The following is a 22307-nucleotide window of genomic DNA, read 5'->3' on the forward strand; positions in this document are numbered from 1 at the left end:
CCAAAATGTGCTATAAGCAATATTTAATAACACCCACTTTTAATCAAACAAGAAATCTTCAAAATAAAAATTTTAAATTCATGAGCTTCAAGCCAAACAATGGTGGATATTCAAATACACATAAATATTCAGATCCCAAAAATTTACTTGAAGGTACTATAAATAATATTTTATAGCACCCGCATCGAATCAAACAAAAATCTTCAAAAATAAAATTTCAAATTCAGGAGCTTCAAGCTCAACAATGGTGGATCTTCATACATACACAAAAATCAGATATGAGAAACTTAATATATAACCATAACAATACATGGGTTCAGAAATACAAATAAATACACAAAAAAAAAATACTAATATAAAAAGAGAATTTTGGAGTGAAACCCATGTACAGTAATATGAAAATCTGTCTTTTAAAATTCATTTAGAAAATTCTAAAATAGATTCGGGTAAATACATGTGTTTGTACTGGATTTTCATCATCCACTAAAAAGACTAAGCTATGGGTGTTTTTTGAAAGGAAAAATGAGCGATTAGGGTGTGGGACTCTGCTTGTTTAGAGAAATTGAAGGGGAAGGGGGTTGAGTGGGCGGATAAATAGTTTAGAGCGTATATATAGGAAAAGTAAATTCTTTGGGCTTGGTATTAAAGGGTAAATAATTGGGCGATGTGCACAAATAGCCGCTAACAACTCATGTCTTTATTTTAAAGCCAGTATTTTAAATGTCTTTAGTCTTTAGCCATTGGTTTAATAAACTTTAACTGCCCGGACGAAAATATCCTTCTGTTCATGTCCTTAACTCCAGGACTTCAGGACTACATGTCCTTAACTTTTGAACTTGAAACTCTAAGTTCAGGACTTCAGGACTACATGTCCTTAACTTTTGAACTTGGAACTCTAAGTTCAGGACTTCAAGGCTACATGTCCTTAACTTTTGAACTTGGAACTCAAACTTCAAGACCAAGCGTCCTTAACTTTTGAACTTGTAAGTCAAAGTTAAGGACCTATTGTCCTTAACTTTTGAACTTGTAACTGTAAGTTAAGTACTGCTTGTCCTTAACTTTTGAACGTGTAACTGTAAGTTAAGGACTGTCTGTCCTTAACTTTTGAACTTGGAAATCAAAGTTAAGGACCTATTGTCCTTAACTTTTGAACTTGTAACTGTAAGTTCAGGACCAAGTGTCCTTAACTTTTGAACGTGTAACTGTAAGTTAAGGACTGTCTGTCTTAACTTTGAACTTGGAATCAAGTTAGGACCTATGTCTAACTTTGACTTGTAACTGTAAGTTCAGGACCAAGTGTCCTTAACTTTTGAGCTTGTTAGTCTAAGTTCAGGACCTATTGTCCTTAACTTTTGGGCTTCTTAGCCTACGTTCAGGACCTATTGTCCTTAACTTTTGATTTCCTTCTTCTTTATAATTTTTTTTATGATGCCTAACCAAAAGGCATTTATCATATGGAACAATCTTCTCCTGCAACGAAACATTAAAATGGCTCCTCAGAAAATATGGTGCCATTACATCAAGACCATATCCCTTGGAAGCCCACAAAAAATATTCTGCTTCCAAGAACTCCAAGTTCTGTGCAAAATGCACGTTGTCTCTGTCTTCTTTGTACACTGGGATCTCATATTTAGGATACATTGATTGACAAACTGGATTGGAATGACAGACAAAAACAAGCTCACTAAAAACCATGAAAATCACAAAGGCTGAAACGAAATCCATTCTTCGTATTTATTGATATTCGGTCCACCCAGTCTTTCCAATCCACTGTAATTCTGTTTGGGAAGGAAAGGGTAACTCTGTCTTTTCATATTAATTTTCATAGACTAGTGGCTAGTTTTGCTCAGCATTAAAAATGGTGGATAAAAAGTAAATACCACTTTAAATAGTGACTACCCCACACAATTTTTACTAAATAATTTGAGCTTAATGAGTATAAAGTTAGATTTTTCCTATTATTAAGATTGTATACCGTCTTTGGATGGATTTTGATCAAACGGCTATCAGCCATTTGACTGATCCAACAGTTTGAATCAAATCCATCCTAAATCTATTTGGATCGTATCTAAGCCCGACCCGCTTTCTCTACTTTTTGGGCCATGATCCAGTCTCAAGTCCAATGTTGATAAAATAGAGATTTTTACATGGATGATCTTTTTATAAAAATTATTTTTTTAACTAATAGTATTCTTCATTTATTTCAACAATAGCATATTTTATTACAAATACAGCATTATAGAAAAATAACTGGCAGTCCCTTAAATGCTGCACCCAATATTTTAGGAAATCGTTTCCAATTTAAAATCTTAAATGCCGCACTCAATATCTAAGTAAACCGTTTCTATTTCAAAAGTTCAAAATGGCAGCACCCAATTTGTAAGGAAATCGTTTCCATTCTCACTTTTATTTTGTAAGAAGATTATAAATTTCTCTCTCTTTCCATAAACCAACAATTACCAAAATTCTCAAAGTTTTTTTTCTTTATTTCGCTCATTTATGCCATCTTCTTCTATAAGGATATTTATTCTTCAACCACACACTAAAGTGGAACTAGAATGATAAAATATAACATTAATTTAATATACTTAGAATAGCACTGTAATTATAAACTATAAAATACCATCATTATACTGTGTATATTAGTATACTAGATTTTTTTTGTAATTTATAGACTATTAAATATCATTATTATATCATGTATATACATATTTATACATAATTATAGTACTATGTATATATATATATATATATATATTCCACGTATAATTTTATTATCCACTCTTATCAATATTAATGCATAATCAATACATACAATGGTTGAAGAAGTAATAATAAAATATGACATTAATATGATTTTTACTTGGTATATTATTTGGTTTACTTATATAGTGGTTTACATGGAGTATAATTATCTATTATAATTTGTATATAGTTATACTATAAATTTAGACAAAATATATTCAGCGTTTATTATCGCAACTATAAGGTTATATTCTAACCTTCTATATGTATATTAATTATATATGTTATATTTCAGATTTGTTAATTTTATTTTACTGTAAATAAGAACGAACAAATTATGCAATGTGAGAAATAATTAAGTACAAGTCTTTTTTGAATAGTATAACTTGATTACCTTTTCTTCAGGAAATAAATGCTTTAAATACGTGATTATAGGTGCTTTAAATAGATGTTTAAAGCTTGTTGCTAGGGAATATAATTATTTAGTTGCCATGTTTGTAAAATCTCAATTGCTGCTAGGTTCTTGAAATTTTTTCTTGAATTTTGCCTATTTATGTTTTTCTCTCGATAAAATATGAGATTCTACCTAATTTTCATATGTTTTCTCTTTGCTAATAGCTTAATTGTGCTAGAGATTTCCAAATTCTACAAAGTCCGCAATGTAAAATAATATTCATATTTTTGAAGAAAAAAGCAAGAAAAAAAGAAGTATAAAAAGAATTTGAATCTGAAATTTTTCACAAGAATGAACTGCACTTTATTATCACCATAGAATTTTTTTTTGTATACTCATTTTAGAAAAATTATATCTTAAATGGTCCCATAGCCTGTATTTGAATCTCGACAAGATCTAGTAAAACTCTAGGCTCAATACTTAAGTGGATACAAAGTCTATCCATATTTGAACTGAAATAGCAAATGAAATGCTGCAGCTCAACTTTTTTTCCCCCCAAAATGAAAGCAATAACAAAAAGGTGAACATTTAATATTAAGCAAAACTAAAAAAGAGCAAGAACAAACACTAAAAAGGAACACTATAAAAACAAATTATTCTAGCAACCTCCCTGTCTCCACGTTCAAATGAGAAAAAATATTAAGTGGAATTGATCATTTGGATAAATAACTTACTCCAGTATTTAATTAAGTGCACTATTCAGCTTTTGTGGAGCATGTGTGTCACAATGTTAATAGATAATATTAGACTAATTTTAAAAAATATATAAATTAAATATTTAGTTTGGCGGAGAGATTATTTATTCACGTGTCCCATAAAAATTTGCCCATTTCACTCATTAAAATGACGGTTTAGGAGTAACTTAATGCAAGTATTAGTAACTAGTATCTTTTTTCCCACCAAATTGGCATACAAAAGAAAAATATGAAGAGTGTGACTTCTCGTGAAATTTCTTGCCAACACAAGTCTATTTGTTTCATTTCCTCATTCAATTTCACCCTCTTTCTCTCGTGCTCTCCAAAGCTTTGTTTTGTAATAATTAACTTGTGGATTTTCCTTATCTTCCATTGCTACATATCCTTGTATTTCACTTCATCCACCTCTCCTTTAAACGCATAATAAATAGCCCTACTTATCTTCAGTTCAATGAAATTTTCAGCTCTCCCTTTGCTTTGATCACTTTTCAGGTTGCTCCTTCATCCCTTTCTATATATTCTTTTTTTCATTTTCTTAAATTTTGCACCTAATTGTTTTTGGGGACAATAACAAGTTTAGGTTGTTTTTTATTATTTTCAAAAAAAACAAAAAAAAAAATCTAAAATTTATGGTAGCAAATCATAATATTTTATTGGATATAAATCATCTTATTAAGGTAAAATAAGATGTTTAAAGTTAAATGTTTCTAAATATAGAAATGTGACATTCTTTTGGAGATGGATGGAAAAGCAAAGAGTCAAACATAAATTGGGACAGAAGGAGTATTATGTTTTTCTTCTGGTTTTTGCAAATTTATTTATTTATTTATTTATTTTTATGCTGTGAGAATAGCTTTGTTGATTTGCCTTGTATTAAGTAGGAAGAGTTCCTGTTATGCAATCCAATTGAAGATTAATATTTTGAATGTTTCTTAGCGTACCCAGTTTTTATTCTGCTTCCTTTATGTTGTTTTTTAAATGAGTTTAAGTTATATATACGGTTAGAGCATCATAATGATTGGATGATAAAGTCAGTGGATCATGGATCATATACTACTCATTTTTTTCTTAACTATGAATAAGTTTTATCTTGAATTTTTTGAATAACTTTTTGAACCTTTTCTTGTATAATTGTGAAAAAGAAATTAGAACTAAATTGCTTGAGCTTGTATATACAGCAAAGTACCAACTAAAGAAATAGAGATTTTAGATGAAGTAGAAAAATAGGTGAACTATAGACATTGATAAATATGCAAGAAAGGCTAACATATGTTGGAAACAAACTTGTGCTCTAAATTTGTGTTTTATATGTTCCTGGAGGTGTTTGTCATCATTATGTAAACTAACAAATTTATCAACATTTATTTGCTTTAACTTGTAAACAGCTGGCTGTAATTGCAATCATAAATATTGATGCTTACAATGTCTTAAAGTGTCCAATTTATTTATCTACTAATATTTCTGATGTTCACTGTTTGTATCAGGCGTTGAATGCCGGATACAAGTATACAGTACTGTCATCGCTCTTGTTCATCTTTTGGAGTTGAAAACGATGGTACGACAATTTGGAGGGTTTCTGATATACTGTTTGATTTGTGTACTTCTTTCTCCTCATATTGCTTTGTCGGAAATGGATTAGATAGTTACCGGTGGATGTATTAAACTCTGTCTTTCTCTGTCTTATATATCGTTTTCTAGGAAGAATGGCTAGGTTGCCTGGTAGTAATGAGATTACGATTACAGAGCCAATAGAGAATCCTGAATCTAAAATGAATGAAGATGCGCAAATGCATCATCACATGAAGCGTATGAAAAAGTATTGTATTGAAGATGATATTAATAAACTGTTTGAGGCGATAGAGATTAGGAATTGCAATAGGGTCCTGAGTAAGTCAAAAAGGGGTGTCAAAGATGTAATGAGTAAAAGTGCGATGAAGAGGCCAATGAGATCTAGCTCCTCTCGTGCATCACGCATAGGAATTTCCGAGCCTGTAAGTTTGAAGCAGGCCTTGAGAGGATTATGCATCTCTCAGGCATCAGAGCTGGCTGCTGTGAAGAAGCAATCGTCAAAAGCTTCCAAGTTGTCTTCAGTCTCAGAAACGGGGGCTGTCAATAGACTGTACAGGGCTGTTTTGGTTGAGACTAATGACCCTAATCGTCATGTTGATGAAGGCGTAGGGAATTTGATGCAGATATCCCTCGTCCCAGAGAGGAGGATGTCAGATTCTTCACATAAAAGTCCTGAATCTGAGAATGTGCCAGTTCAAGAACAATCTACTTTTGTCACTCATACATCCAATCTGTCCGAAGATGCAATGAAACATAAGGCAAGTACAATACAAGCAGAAAGTGGGGCTTTTTGTCCGGCAATTGATATTGGTTACGGTTACCTGAAAGAAGTGTCCGGGCAGAAGAAGATGCTGGAGTTACCACATTCTTCAACTTCCAGTTGTGCTGAAAAAGCGGAACGAGTACAAGATCAGGTGGTTCCTGCTGTAGATGAAGCTCGAACAGCTGCAATTGTAACGGACAGGGAGCAGGAACGATATTCGAATTTTGTGTCTTGCTCATCTATATTTAGTGCAGGAAATAAAGTCATCAAGCCTACTTCTAGCAGCTCAAGTTTGATGAAACCAGTTTTCAGAAGCAAAAATTTTTCTAAGAAGAAAGTATTATCTGCTTTTGTCAGCAGTTCCAAGCAATCTAATGATGGAATTGATAGTGATTTGGCTTGTAGTACAAGTGAGTTTCCTTGTGAGACACCTGAATATGCTCCGAGGAATAATCAGAAAGAAGAGGACAAGGAATCTCCAGATTCCTGTTGTGTAAGTAGCATAGAAGTTAGTTCATCTGCTCTGAAGTCTGGTGTTGCTAAACTAGTTCTGAGCTCAAGGAGTTGTAACAGAGAAAGAAGTATACTTACAAAAGCTGATGAAACATCGGGGTCAAAGGAAAAGGGTCAGATGTCTCAAAGTTCGAAGAGTAGTATTGCGGATTATAGCAGCACCACAAGCATTAGCGATGAAAGCTATCTCAGTTGGTCTAGTCGCAGTGGTTATTGCTCTCATATGTCAAAAGATTTAAGATGGAAATCTAATATTTGTGTTCAGAAGCAGCATGAAAACATTGGCTTAAGGCATTTTAAACTGCTCAGAAAACTTGGAGGTGGGGATATTGGGAATGTTTATCTTTCTGAGCTAATGGGCACAAAGTGTCTGTTTGCTGTGAAAGTTATGGATAATGACTTCCTGACCAGCAAGAGGAAGATGACGAGAGCTCAGACTGAAAAAGAAATTCTTCAAATACTCGATCATCCGTTTCTTCCTACACTCTATGCCCATTTTACTAATGACAAATACTCGTGTTTAGTGATGGATTACTGTCCAGGTGGTGATCTGCATGTACTCCGACAAAAACAACCAAGCAAGAATTTCCCTGAACAAGCTGCCAGGTAATTTTTCTGGTTTAGGGTACTTTAAAGAGGCTGAAGACTTATAAGAGTTAGAAGTGCCTTTAATAAGGGGAAAAAAGTTCTCTTAAACCTCAGGGTTTGGATAAGTGATAAGATACCCTCTTTACCAGTTTCCAGATTAATCTATTAAAGTTGTTTTTATAAGATAATTGGCCAACCAAAATAATTAGTTTGCATTACTGATGTTTGCTTTTTCCTGCTATTCCGCTGAACCAAAATTTGGTTACTTGATTGCACATACCATAAAACTTGGGATGAAGATCTTCATTCCCTGTAACTTTGGATCTTCATACAAATTGTGACTTGGTCAAGGGAGGTAATGAAACTACTTGTTCCAATGGGGAGTTTCTGCATCTTTAAAATTTGAAGGTTCAGTGTGGCAATTTTTGGAAAACATCAAAGGATCTAATCTTCCAACCAAAAATTTACTGCTCTTTCCTTGATTTTTTAACTTCTGTTTCTTGTCCTTTTTGGTCTTCCCATTTTGCCTCCTTAAGCGTTGGTCTTGTGTCTTTGGCAGAACTCTGTGAATTTCTGGTAAGTGTTGCTTTCAGGGGAAGACAATCAATAATCAGAGATTGCTAAATAGTAGCTAATATCAAACATTTAGCAACAAATGATAGAATGTATGTCAGTTGATTCAGTTCAATGTAAAGAGGGGGACAGGAAAAAAAATGTAGGATTGCATAGGAATACAAATGCTGAATTTGTGTAGTGAATAGGTGGAAGTAATGAAAATGAGCTTCCATTTCTCTTGCATCCCTTCTTATAACATTACCATGCTTGCATGTCATATCCTAACTGGATACCCACCATATATGGAGATTATTTTCTGGTTAATTAATTTCCAAAGAAATGAGTTGGGATATGCAACCTGTGTTTTGAGCCTTTCATCTCTCCAGATTTTAAGATGCCTTCTTGTGATTTTGTTCAACATTTTAAGGTGAGACATGGTAAGTTATATGTTTTTGACTTTTGGCTGTTATTTGCTGTGTGCAGATTTTATGTTGCTGAAGTTCTTCTTGCGTTGGAATACCTTCACCTGCTTGGAGTTGTCTATCGTGACTTAAAACCCGAGAATGTATTGGTCCGAGAAGATGGTCATATCATGCTCTCTGATTTTGATTTGTCTCTAAGATGCACTGTTAATCCTACCTTGCTGAAATCATCTTCTCCTGTCATTGAGCCTCCAAAGAAGTCTAGTCCGTGCTCAGTATCAAGCTGCATAGATCCCTTCTGCTTAAATCCATTCTGGCAAGTATCCTGCTTCAGCCCCAGGTTTTTATCTGCTGCAGCAAATACGCGTAAGCTAAAGACTGACCTACCTGCACAAGTCTCACCTTTACCGCAGCTTGTTGTAGAGCCAACAAATGCTCGTTCCAACTCATTTGTAGGAACGCACGAGTACTTGGCTCCAGAGATTATCAAAGGAGAAGGTCATGGCAGTGCAGTAGATTGGTGGACCTTCGGAATCTTTTTGTATGAGCTTATATATGGAAGGACTCCTTTCAAAGGGCCAAGAAACGAGGATACACTGGCCAATGTGGTTTCTCAATGTCTTAAGTTTCCAGAAAGTCCTACTGTTAGTTCTCTTGCAAGAGATTTAATGAGAAGGTTGTTGCAGAAGGAACCTGAGAAGAGATTAGGAGCTGTGAGAGGGGCAGCAGAAATAAAGCATCATCCATTATTTGAGGGACTCAACTGGGCGTTAATTCGATGCTCAAAACCTCCAGAAATACCTCGATCCTACGACTTGGCAAATGTCTTCCCTGATGCAAACCAACAACATAAGCAGAGCAGCAAGTGTGAAAATGAGTTAAAAAATATAGGTGAGAATATTGAGTTTGAGATGTTTTAGAAACACTAGGTATGAGAAAGTATAGGTTTGGTTTTTAAGTTAAACATGTATGTCTGATCTACGTAGCTAATTGATATAGGTCATATAGTGTACATGTTCCACAAAGTGCAACACATGAAGACAAGGCCGGAGCTAGAGTGCCGGGAGCGGGTTCGACCGGAACACAGTAGCTTTGGTTCGAACCCCGCATCAATCTTTAAAATTTTGTTGAATTATGTATAAATTATTAATTTCGAACCAGTAGCTTCAAACAATTAGAATCCCGAACTCATAAGCTTGAATCCTGGCTCCGCCTCTGCATGAAGAGCATAATATACCATGCTTTGTAAAAGTGTAGACTGTGGTATGTAATAAGGTGTAACGACCCGGCCGGTCGTTTCATGAGTTACAGCCCCGTTTTCCCCATTCCTGCTTCCTTGTGTGTGGTTCAGTTGTATTTCATCATATCGTGTTGGTGGTGTTGTGTTCGGAGTGGTCTTAGGGCGGAATGAGACACTTAGTCTCTTAAGTTGGTTATTTAGTTGGTAAAGTCAACCGGAAGTTGACTTGTGGGTAAATGATCTCGGAATTGGGTTTTTATTGTTCGGATAGCTTCGTTAGGTGATTTGGGACTTAGGAGTGTGTTTGGAATGTATTTTGGAGGTCCGTGGTAGATTTAGGCTTCAATTGGCGAAATTGAAAATTTGGCGTTTTCCGGTCGGCAGTGGAAATCTTGATATCGGGGTCGGATTGGAACTCTGGAAATTGGAGTAGGTCCGTTGTGTCATTTGTGACGTGTGTGCAAAATTTCAGGTCATTCGGATGAGGTTTGATAGGTTTTTACATCGTTTGCGGAATTCGGAAGTTTTGGAATCCTTAGGCTCGAATCCGAGGGTGATTTAATGTTTTGATGTTGTTTTGAGTGTTCCGAAGGTTGGAACGAGTTTGAATAGTAGTATATGACTTGTTGGCATGCTTGGTTAAGGTCCCGAGGGCCTCGGGATGGATTCGGGTGGTTGACGGAAGGTTTGGCCTTGAATTGTTGCTGCAGAATTTTTGCTGCTTCTGTTGTTTCCGCACCTGTGGAGTGGGGATCGCAGGTGCGATGATCGCAGGCGCGGGAAGCAACCGCAGATGCAGAGTTTGTCGCAGGAGCGGAGGGATTGACCGCACCTGCGAGGCCTGGGGCGTAGGTGCGGAAGTTGGATACTTAAGTGAAAACCGCAGACGCGGTTATTTTGACCGCAGAAGCAGTCCGCAGAAGCGTGAAAGGGAGCCGCAGGTGCGAGATGCCTGCGCAGAAAGTATAAAAAGCCATCTACGCGATTTTCAGCTCATTTCTCACCATTTTTGGACGGCTTTAAAGCTTTTGAGGGCGAATTTGAGAAGGGATTCAAGGGTTAACAACAAGGTGAGTAACTTGAGTCATAAAACTTATATGTGTGATGATTTCCCGTTGTTTAATCATGGAATTTGTGGAAAAATTAGGGATAAAATTGGGGAATTAGGGCTTGAAATTGGAGAGTTTAAATTGGGAATTTGAGGGGTCATTTGAGGTCCGATTTTGGTGATTTTGGTATGTATGGACTCGTGAGGGGATAAGGATCCTAGTGTTGTGATTTTTATTGGATTCCGAGACGTGGGCCCGGGGGTCGGGTTTGGCCAATTTCAGGATTTTTGAGTTAATTTGATTATTTCCGCTTGGACTTTGTTCCTTTAGCGTGTATTAATAATGTGATACTGATTTTGGTTAGATTTGGAGCATTTGGAGGCCGAGTTGAGAGGCAAAGGCATCGCGGGTTAGAGTTTGGTCCGGTTTGAGGTAAGTAATGATTGTAAATGTTGACCTGAGGGTATGAAATCCCGGAATTCACATCGTTTTACTATTTTGAGGTGACGCACACGCTTGATGGCGAGCGTGAGGGGCGTGCATCGTTGGGAATTGTGACTTGGTCCGTCCCGCAGCAACTATTAAGTTGCATATTTGATTGAAACTACTTGATACTATCATATGTCAGAAAGTATTACTATGTTTTGGGCAGAATGCCATATTTGGGCCTCGTGCCATCTGTTTGGACCCTTAGGGGCTTTCTTTACTGAAATTCCTCACTGTTTTGGTTTAATAACTGTACTCAGGCATGCTATGTTTTACTGATTTCATACTTAGTCTTATTTACTCTAATTTGATGCATAAATGAAATTTTGACTGAGCACCCTGTTTTATTGTTAGCCCGAGTGGCTTGAGATGTTTCTGACTGAGTAAGGCTGAGGGCCTGTGTTGTGAGGATATCATGGGATCGGGCTGCGCCGCAGCATGTTGTACTGTTTTGTGATATATGAGAGGCCGAGGGCCTGATTTATTATGCCACGAGATGGCTTGTGATAGCGCTTGGGCTGTAGGAGCCCCTCCGGAGTCTGTACACCCCAAGTGAGCGCGGGTACCCAGAGTGAGTGATATGTTGTTGCCCGAGGGGCTGATCCTGATACATGTTGTGCCGATGGGCTGATTACGAGTGATTGTGAGGTAGCCCGAGAGGCTGGTTCTGTTGATATTACATGTCTTGCCCGAGGGGCTATTTATGACTTTCATCATTTTTACCCTAAACTTCATTGATTCTCTATTGAAACTGTTAGAAAGACATTTTCAAAGAATTTTTACTGAACTTGGATTTTTAAATGAGATAAATGATATACTGTTTTGGAAATGTAATGTATTTGCTGTAGTGCTATGACGTGGAATTATCTGATTTCTTACTGCTCAGTTTTCATTTACTCTTATTACTTACTGAGTTGGCGTATTCACATTACTCCCTGCACCTTGTGTGCAGATCCAGGAGTTGCGGGTCGCGATAGCGAGCGCTGATCGTTCATCCAGCAAGTCTTTCGGAGTCGGCAAGGTAGCTGCATGGCGTTCGCAGCCTTGCACTTCTCCTTCTTATCTTCCTGAGACTGTTTTAGTATCTTTATTTCCAGACTATGATAGTTTTTATTGTACTTAGACAGACCTTAGTAGATGCTCGTGACTTGTGGCACCCCGATATCAGGCTTGTGTTATTTTTGTGCACTTGTTATTTAGACCCATGTTATGAGATATTATCAATTAAATAGCTTAAAAATGTCTTTTATGAAATATTAGTTTGATTTGGGATTTGTGTCGGCTGGCCTAGTTTCACGATAGGTGCCATCACGACCGGGTCGGTTTTAGGATCGTGACAAGTTGGTATCAGAGCCTAGGTTACATAGGTCTCACGAGTCATGAGCGAGTTTAGTAGAGTCTCGCGGATCGGTACGGAGACGTCTGTACTTATCTTCGAGAGGGTGCAAAACCTTTAGGAAAACTTCACATTCTTGAATTCCTGTTCGCGAACCTGTTGATTCTGGTAACTAAACTTCTGTTATTCTATTCTCTCACATATGGTGAGGACACGTGCTACCGGTCAGGACGGACGACCACCAGTACCACCAGTTGGGGCCACTAGAGGCCGAGGACGCGGTCGAGGTCGTGGTAGGGGCAAGGGTGTAGCCCGCACAGCAGCTAGGGCAGCACCTGCAGATCAACCAACCGCCTCAGTTCATGATCAGGTCCCAGTTGCAGACGCTCCAACAGTACCAGCTTAGGCACCGGCGGTGCCTATTGTTATCCCAGGCCTTCAGGAGGCCCTGGCCTAGATTCCATTAGTGTGCACTGGCCTAGCTCAGGCGGTCTCAGTTACCACGGCCGCAACTACTTCTCAGGCCGGGGGAGGCACCCAGACTCCCGCCGCTCGCACACCTGAGTAGGTCGTGCAGGGACTTCAGACACCGAGGGCACCTCCGGCCCAGCTGGTTGCAGCTGCTCAGGACTATGTAGCTCCTGTTATGCCGGAGGACGAGCAGCGCAGATTGGAGAGGTTTGGTAGACTTCAGCCTCTGTCATTTAGTGGTGCTGAGGGAGAGGATGCACAGGGTTTCTTGGATAAGTGTCAGAGGATACTTCGGACCGCAGGTATTCTGGAGACCAGTGAGGTCTCGTTCACTACTTTCCAGTTCTCCGGGGCTACACTTAGTTGGTGGGAGGATTATGAGAGGCGTAGGCCGGTTGGCGCAGCGCCCCTTTCTTGGCAGCAATTCTCCGTTCTCTTCCTGGAGAAGTTTTTACCTGAGTCTCGCCGAGAGGAGCTGTGCAGGCAGTTCGAGCAGCTTCGTCAGGGTGATGGGTCTTCTACACAATATGAGATGCGGTTCTCCGAGTTGGCTCGTCATGCGGTCTGGTTGGTTCCCACAGACCGAGAGAGGATCAGGAGGTTTATAGATGGCCTCGGTTTTTAGCTTCGATTGCTTATGACCAGAGAGAAAGTATTTGGTGCTACCTTTGATGAGGTTGTTGACATAGCTCGACAGATAGTTCGTGGTCAGGAGAGGGTTGAGAGGGAGGCTAAGAGACCTCGTGGTCAGGGTGGATTTAGTGGTGCTCCTCATAGGGGTCAGTTTCAGCACGGCAGAGGTCGTCCATTCAGACATGCTCAGTCATCCCGCCCAGTTTATCGTGGGGCATCATCGGGCCATGGCTCTTACAATTCTCATCAGGGACATTCCTCACTTAGTGCCCTTCCAGCCCAGAGTTCGTCCCATGCTCCATTAGTTCAGGGCTCTTCCATGCCAGGTTCTTCTGCTAGTCATCCCGGTGCTAGGGGTTCCCTTCAGTCCCCATCTCCAGCACCAGGGGGTTGTTATGAGTGTGGAGAGTTGGGGCATATGTGGAGGCAATGTCCTCGTCGTCTTTGGGGTCCGCCTCAGTAGAGGAGTCAGCCATCGACTTCAACACCAGTTACTTCACCACCCACCCAGTCAGCTAGGGGTCGCCCCAGAGGGGGAGGTCGATCAGGTGGTGGTCAGGCCCGTTTCTATGCACTTCCAGCCAAACCCGATGCTATTGCTTCAGATGCGGTGATTACAGGTATTGTCTCAGTTTGCCACAAAGATGCCTCTGTGTTATTTGATCCTGATTCCACTTTTTCATATGTGTCATCATATTTTGCTCGTTATTTGGATACGCCCCGTGAGTCTCTTGTTTCATCTGTTCGTGTATCTACTCCAGTGGGCGATACTGTTGTTGTGGACCGTGTATATCGGTCGTGTGTGGTGACTATTGAGGGTTTGGAGACCCGAGTGGACATTATGTTGCTTTGTATGGTGGATTTCGAAAAATATTAGGTATGGATTGGTTATCTCCGTGTCGTGCTATTTTGGACTGTCATTCTAAGACAGTGACGTTGGCTATGCCGGGTGTGCCACGGATTGAGTGGCGAGGTTCGACCGATTTTGTTCCTAGTAGGATAATTTCATTCTTGAAGGCCCAGCGAATGGTTGGGAAGGGTTGTCTTTCTTACTTAGCTTTTGTGAGGGATGTCAGTGCAGAGACTCCTAGTATTGATTCAGTCCCGATAGTGAGAGATTTCCCAGATGTGTTTCCTGAAAACCTGCTGGGCATGCCACCGGACAGGGATATTGATTTTGGTATTGATCTGGTGCCGGGCACTCAGCCCATTTCTATTCCACCGTATCGCATAGCACCGGCGGAGTTGCGCCTTGGGGTGCGCCAGTTATATTTGTGAAGAAGAAGGATGGCACGATGAGGATGTGCATTGATTATAGGCAGTTGAACAAAGTCACAATCAAGAACAAGTATGCTCTACCTCGTACTGATGATTTATTTGACCAGCTTCAGGGAGCGAGGGTGTTCTCCAAGATTGATCTTCGGTCAGGGTATCACCAGTTGAAGATCAGGGACTCGGATATTCTTAAGACAGCTTTCAGGACCCGATATGGTCATTATGAGTTCCTCGTGATGTCTTTTGGGCTGACCAATGCCCCGGCAGCGTTCATGCATTTGATGAACAACGTGTTTCGGCCTTATCTCGACTCGTTTGTCATAGTATTTATTGATGATATTCTGGCGTACTCGCGTAGTTAGGAGGAGCACGCTGAGCATTTGAGAGTTGTATTGCAGCGATTGAGGGAGGAGAAGCTTTATGCAAAGTTCTCCAAGTGTGAGTTTTGGCTTAATTCAGTGTCTTTCTTGGGGCACGTGGTGTCCAGTAAGGGTATTCTGGTTGATCCGAAGAAGATAAAGGCGGTTCACAGTGATCCAGGCCGTCCTCAGCCACAGAGATTCGCAGCTTTCTTGGTTTGGCGGGTTATTACCGTCGGTTCGTTCAGGGATTTTCATCTATAGCATCACCCTTGACCAAATTGACTCAAAAGGGTGCGCCTTTCATGTGGTCGGATGAGTGTGAGGCTAGCTTTCAGAAGCTCAAGACTGCCTTGACCACATCTCTAGTGTTAGTTTTGCAATCAGCTTCAGGTTCATGTGCAGTGTATCTTTGGGAGTTGGTATTGGGTGTGTGTTGATGCAGAAGGGTAGAGTGATTGCTTATGCTTCTCGTCAGTTGAAGCCCCATGAGAAGGACTACCCTGTTCATGATTTAGAGTTGGCTGCCATTGTTCACGCGTTGAAGATTTGGGGGCATTATCTTTATGGTATATCTTGTGAGGTGTTTACTGATCATCGTAGCCTCCAGCACTTGTTCAAGCAGAAGGATCTCAATTTCAGGCAGCGGAGATGGTTGGAGCTGCTAAAGGACTATGATATCACTATCTTGTATCATCCGGGGAAGGCCAATGTAGTGCCCGATGCTTTGAGTAGGAAGGCGGTGAGTATGGGCAGTTTGGCATATATTCCTATTGGGGAGAGACCTCTTGCAGTTGATGTTCAGGCCATGGCCAATCAGTTTGTGAGGTTGGATATTTCGGAGCTCAGTCGGGTCTTAGCTTGTGTGGTTTCTCGGTCTTCCTTGTTTGATCGCATCAGAGAGCGCCAATATGATGATCCTCATTTGCTTGTCCTTAAGGATAGAGTTCAGCACGATGATGCCAGAGATGTGACTATTGGTGATGATGGGGTATTGAGAATGCAGGGCCGGATATGTGTGCCCAATGTAGATGGGCATCGGGAGTTGATTCTGGAGGAGGCTCATAGCTCGCGGTATTCCATCCATCCAGGTGCCGCGAAGATTTATCAGGATTTGAAACAGCATTATTGGTGGAGGATAATGAAGAAGGATATTGTGGGATTTGTAGCTTGGTGCCTCAATTGTCAGCAGGTGAAATATGAGCATCAGAGACCGGGTGGCTTGCTTCAGCAGATAGATATTCCAGAGTGCAAGTGGGAGCGGATCACCATGGATTTTGTAGTTGGACTCCCACGGACATTGAGGAAGTTCGATGTTATTTGGGTGATTGTGGATCGGCTGACCAAGTCCGCGCACTTCATTCCTGTGTGTGCTACCTATTCTTCAAAGCGGTTAGCAGAGATTTATATCCGAGAGATCGTTTGTCTGCATGGGGTTCCAGTTTCCATCATTTCAGACAGAGGTACTCAGTTCACTTTGCAGTTTTGGAGAGCCGTGCAGCGAGAGTTGTGTACTCAGGTTGAGTTGAGCATATCTTTTCACCCTCAGACGGACGGGCAGTCCGAGCGGACTATTCATATATTGGAGGATATGTTACGCGCTTGTGTCATTGATTTTGGGGGTTCATGGGATCAGTTTCTACCGCTCGCGGAGTTTGCATATAACAACAATTATCAGTCGAGTATTCAGATGACTCCATATTGGGCTTTATATGGGAGGCGGTGTAGATCTCCAGTAGGGTGGTTTGAGCCGGGTGAGGCTAGACTTTTGGGTACAGACTTGGTGCAGGATGCTTTGGACAAGGTGAAAGTAATTTAGGAGCGGCTTCATACCGCGCAATCGAGACAAAAGAGTTATGCTGACATGAAGGTCCGTGATGTGTCTTACATGGTTGGGGAGAAGGTTCTACTGAAGGTTTCACCAATGAAGGGTGTTATGAGATTTGGGAAGAAGGGTAAATTGAGTCCTCGTTTCATTGGGCCTTTTGAGGTGCTTCGGAGGATTGGGGAGGTGGCTTATGAGCTGGCTTTGCCACCTAGCTTGTCGAGTGTGCATCCGGTATTGCATGTTTCTATGCTCCGGAAGTATATTGGCGATCTGTCTCATGTTTTGGATTTCAGCACGGTTCAGTTAGACGGTGATTTGACTTATGATGTGGAGCCAGTGGCTATGTTGGAGCGGCAGGTCCAAAAGTTGAGATCAAAGGATATAGCTTCAGTGAAAGTGCAGTGGAGAGGTCGGCCCGTGGAGAAGGCTACCTGGGAGACCGAGCGGGAGATGCGGAGCAGATATCCACACCTATTTGAGGCTTCAGGTATGTTTCTTGACTCGTTCGAGGACGAACGTTTGTTTAAGAGGTGGAGGATGTAACGACCCGGCCGGTCGTTTCATGAGTTACAGCAAGGTGAGTAACTTGAGTCATAAAACTTATATGAGTGATGATTTCCCATTGTTTAATCATGGAATTTGTGGAAAAATTAGGGATAAAGTTGGGGAATTAGGGCTTGAAATTGAAGAGTTTAAATTGGGGATTTGAGGGGTTATTTGAGGTCCGATTTTGGTATGTATGGACTCGTGAGGGGATAAGGATCCTAGTGTTGTGATTTTTATTGGATTCCGAGACGTGGGCCCAGGGGTCGGGTTTGGCCAATTTCGGGATTTTTGAGTTAATTTGATTATTTTCGCTTGGACTTTGTTCCTTTAGCGTGTATTAATGATGTGATACTGATTTCGGTTATATTTGGAGCATTTGGAGGCCGATTCGAGAGGCAAAGGCATCGCGGGGTAGAGTTTGGTCCGGTTTGAGGTAAGTAATGATTGTAAATATTGACCTGAGGGTATGAAACCCCGGATTTCACATCGTTGTACTATTTCGAGGTGACGCAATGGCTTGATGGCGAGTGTGAGGGGCGTGCACCGTTGGGGATTGTGACTTGGTCCATCCCGTAGCAACTACTAAGTTGCATATTTGATTGAAACCACTTGACACTATCATATGTTAGAAAGTATTACTATGTTTTGGGCAGAATGCCATATTTGGGTCTCGTGCCATCTATTTGGACCCTTAGGGGCTTTCTTTACTGAAATTCCTCACTGTTTTGATTTAATAACTGTACTCAATCATGCTATATTTTAATGATTTCATAACTCGGTCTTATTTACTCTGATTTGATGCATAATGAAATTTTAACTAAGCACCCTGTTTTACTGTTAGCCCGAGTGGCTTGAGAGGTTTCTGACTGAGTAAGGCCGAGGGCCTGTGTTGTGAGGATATCACGGGATCGGGTTGCGTGCCACAGCATGTTGTACTATTTTGTGATATATGAGAGGCCGAGGGCCTGATTTATTATGCCACGAGATGGATTGTGATGGCTGTAGGAGCCCCTCCGGAGTCTATACACCCCCAGTGAGCGCGGGTACCCAGAGTGAGTGATATGTTGTTGCCCGAGGGGCTGATCCTGATACATGTTGTGCCGATGGCTGATTATGAGTGATTGTGAGATAGCCCGAGGGGCTGGTTCTGTTGATATTATGCCCGAGGGGCTGGTTCTGTTGATATTATGCCCGAGGGGCGGCTTATGATACATGTCTTGTCCGAGGGGCTATTTATGACTTTCATCATTTTTACCCTAAACTTCATTGATTCTCTATTGAAACTGTTAGAAAGACATTTTCAAAGAATTTTTACTGAACTTGGATTTTTAAATGAGATAAATGATATACTATTTTGGAAATGCACTATATTTGCTGTAGTGCTATGACGTGAAATTATCTGATTTTTTATTGCTCAGTTTTCATTTACTCTTATTACTTACTGAGTTGGCGTACTCACATTACTCCCTGCACCTTGTGTGCAGATCCAGGAGTTGCGGGTCGCGATAGCAAGCGCTGATCGTTCATCCAGCAGATCTTTCGGGGTCGGCAAGGTAGTTGCATGGCGTTCGCAGCCTTGCACTTCTCCTTCTTATCTTCCTCAGACCGTTTCAGTATCTTTATTTCCAGACTATGATAGTCTTTATTGTACTTAGACAGACCTTAGTAGATGCTCGTGACTTGTGACACCCCGATGTCGGGCTTGTGTTATTTTTTTGCACTTGTTATTTAGACCCATGTTATGATATATTATCAATTAAATAGCTTAAAAAATGTTTTTTATGAAATATTAGTTTGATTTGGGATTTGTATCGGCTGGCCTAGTTTCACGATAGACGTCATCACGACCGGATCGATTTTAGGGTCATAACATAAAGCAATGTAACCTGATGCTCAATTGGAATGGTAAACTGAAATGTAAAGTTATTCCAGCAAGGTATCAAATTTTCCTATTTTGTCATTAGAAAAACCTCGACCCTTTTTATATTTTACCTCGTTTTGACTTTCATTTGCAAATAAGTGAGAATGTAGGTACAATGTATTTGTTTCAAACAGAAAGTTAACTCTGTGACATGAAAATAAATATGTGAGAATGCAGGTGCAGTGTGCACGAGCCTTTTCATCTCTAATTTGGAAATGAAAATTAATATAAAAATGGTCTTAAAAAATAAGAACACGTTAAAGATATTTAAAATCGCATGAAATATGAAAGTGATCAATTTCTAAATAAAAACTTATCGAACAAATTATGGCTAAATATTGTTTTCAAAAAAAAAAAAAATACATGTCAAAAAAGATTAGGAGAATACCAAGACGAACAACCTAACCTTTTAACGAGACGTCTTGGTATTATCAATAAGACATTGTCAAAGAAACTTAATTGAGTTTCTAAAGTATTCGCGAAAGCGGTTGGTTATATTTAGACTATAAATAAAGGAAAGATTTAATATTTTCTATTACTATAAATTGTAGCGGGATAATATGTATGTGAAAAGTTACCCGCTTTATTCTCCAATTTGTACTGCAGAATACCACAATGAAGTGGATGTTTATTGATATAAAAACCCATATCATAATAAACTTGGAGTTTATTCATAATTGCACACATCATGGTGTAAACCTAAAGTTTATCAATAGTGATAATTTATCAAGTTGGCATAATTAGTTTAGCCATATTAATTTAAGTATGATGTGCAAAAATAAAAGAGAATTCACATGGGTATATATATAAAAGAACTAGAAAGTTCTTTATGAATTCTCTTATGTTGCTTGTTCTCATTAATTAATAGACCAACTAAAATTGGGACTGAATCCCCTGGAAATATCAAAGGTGAATATGGGCTCATTCACCTGTCATGTATACCACATAAGATGCATCTATGAAATGGTTGCATGTGCGATTACTATTAACCTGCAACCTGGTGTTTGCGAGGTAAGTTGCTCAATAATTAAAGTTAGAGCATAATTTTCAGATTTCTATTCAAGACAGTTCATCTTGATAAGTTGGTTTACATCATAGTTGATTTAGCAAAATAATTTATTGAGCACCTCCACTTAATAGCTAAATTGTTGCTTATGAGAACGAATTATGTATTAGTTGATATACGTTATATACGAAAGTATATTACATTTTTCCTTCACAAGTGGTTCAGGGTCATGAACTAAATACTTTCATCTTATTATTATTATTATTATTATTATTATTATTATTTATGTGCGGTGTATATTTTGACTAACACCATAACGCACAAAGATATGTTTCTAAAGTTGAGGAAGAAAGTTAGTTTTCTAACATGAGGGGGAGACAAGATAAATAGTTGAGAAAAAGTTACATAGAATGAATTATCATTTGTACATCTAGATCCTCGAATAAGATAATATGAACTTGAAGTTCATGAAAAGATAATTCATTTGCAATATATTGTAAAGCATGCCAGACGCATTTGCTGACCCAAAGAAAGTAACTATATTCTCATTGCAAATGCTCATATTAGGTCCTAGAAGGACAAAGTCTATGGTACGTTTAAAGCATATAGACAGATCCGTTTCAAATAAACTTTTTGATAAAGAAGACGAGCAAATGTTCATAATAAAGGAGGCAAGTGATCTAGAAGATCATATGACATAACACTTCCTAAGTGCTATTTGCGCACATATGTATCTTGCTATAACTATAAGCATGATAATGTGATAGCGAGGATTTTCAAGGTGCAACATATTTATTGGAGTTAATATGGCTATTTTATTCATCATATCTCTGCTGACGTCAACCTTCAAGAAGCTAGTGCACAAGATTGGAATGCGAAGGCTCAAGGATGTGAATTGATGCTCTCATCGGGGAGTTAATACGCGTTGTACTCTTTTTCCCTTATAAGTTTTGTCCTACTGGGTTTTCCTTGCAAGGTTTTTTAATGAGGCAACCAAAAGGCGTATTGTTAGATATGTGTACTCTTTTTCCTTTTTTATAATTTTTTCCCACTGGGTTTTATTTTAGTTAAGGTTTTAACGAGGCAAATCATATGTTGAATAGACATTCAAGTTGGGTGTTATAAATAGAATTTTATTTAAGGTTTATGTCTATATTTTAGAGATTGCGGGACTTCACCAAAACTTTTGTATCTTGGTATGGAAGCCTCGAGATCGGAAGATGTCTTACTTACCATCAATCAGAATTTTAGAGCTATATTCTCACAATTATCTTGAGTTCAAGTCTCACTGAATTTGAAACGTTGTGCCAAGCAATCTTTTCCTTATACTTATGTTTCCTTTTGACGCCTCTCTTCTCTTCCTCTTTTTTTAAGGCAGAGGGCGGACTTGGAGACCAACAAACTTGAAGGTTTGGAGAACCTGAAGACATAAGAATCCCTAGACTCCAATAAAAAATACTTGACATCCTCCTAAAATCGGCCCATTGAAGGTATCAATTTACCATGGAGGGTTTCCCCCTTTAAATCAAATGAGATCAAAGTTCAACAGGAGGATGGCATTTCAGATTGATCTTACATTTTCTTCATACCTCATTCAAACAATAATTGGGGCAATATGTATCTGTGAACTTATGCGACTAAACTTAGAATGAAACTCTAAGCTGCCTACGTACCTCGGCGAAGAGGATCAAGTCATACAGTAGTTCAGACTGGGTGATTTTTTTTATGTCCTAACTTTTGCCTAGGCCGCCTCTTTCGAAGTTTTCAACCTAGCGGACTCCTTTTTTTTTACGTCCTAACTTTTGCCTAGGCCGCCTCTTTCGAGATTTTCAACCTAGCGGACTTTATATATA

At 39.4% G+C, this 22307-nt stretch overlaps 1 protein-coding gene across 1 annotated transcript; it reads left to right on the forward strand.

Annotated features, from left to right (window-relative positions):
* Positions 1-4148: 4148 nt before the first annotated feature.
* Positions 4149-9461, forward strand: LOC109218602 (serine/threonine-protein kinase D6PKL1-like). The gene is made up of 3 exons (XM_019382981.1): positions 4149-4386; positions 5379-7345; positions 8366-9461. Exons 2-3 carry the CDS (start codon positions 5598-5600, stop codon positions 9222-9224), a joined length of 2607 nt encoding a protein of 868 aa, XP_019238526.1. The 5' UTR covers positions 4149-4386; positions 5379-5597; the 3' UTR covers positions 9225-9461.
* The last annotated feature ends 12846 nt before the right edge of the window (positions 9462-22307 follow it).

Source organism: Nicotiana attenuata, unplaced genomic scaffold (assembly GCF_001879085.1).
Source record: "Nicotiana attenuata strain UT unplaced genomic scaffold, NIATTr2, whole genome shotgun sequence".
Lineage (NCBI taxonomy): Eukaryota > Viridiplantae > Streptophyta > Magnoliopsida > Solanales > Solanaceae > Nicotiana > Nicotiana attenuata.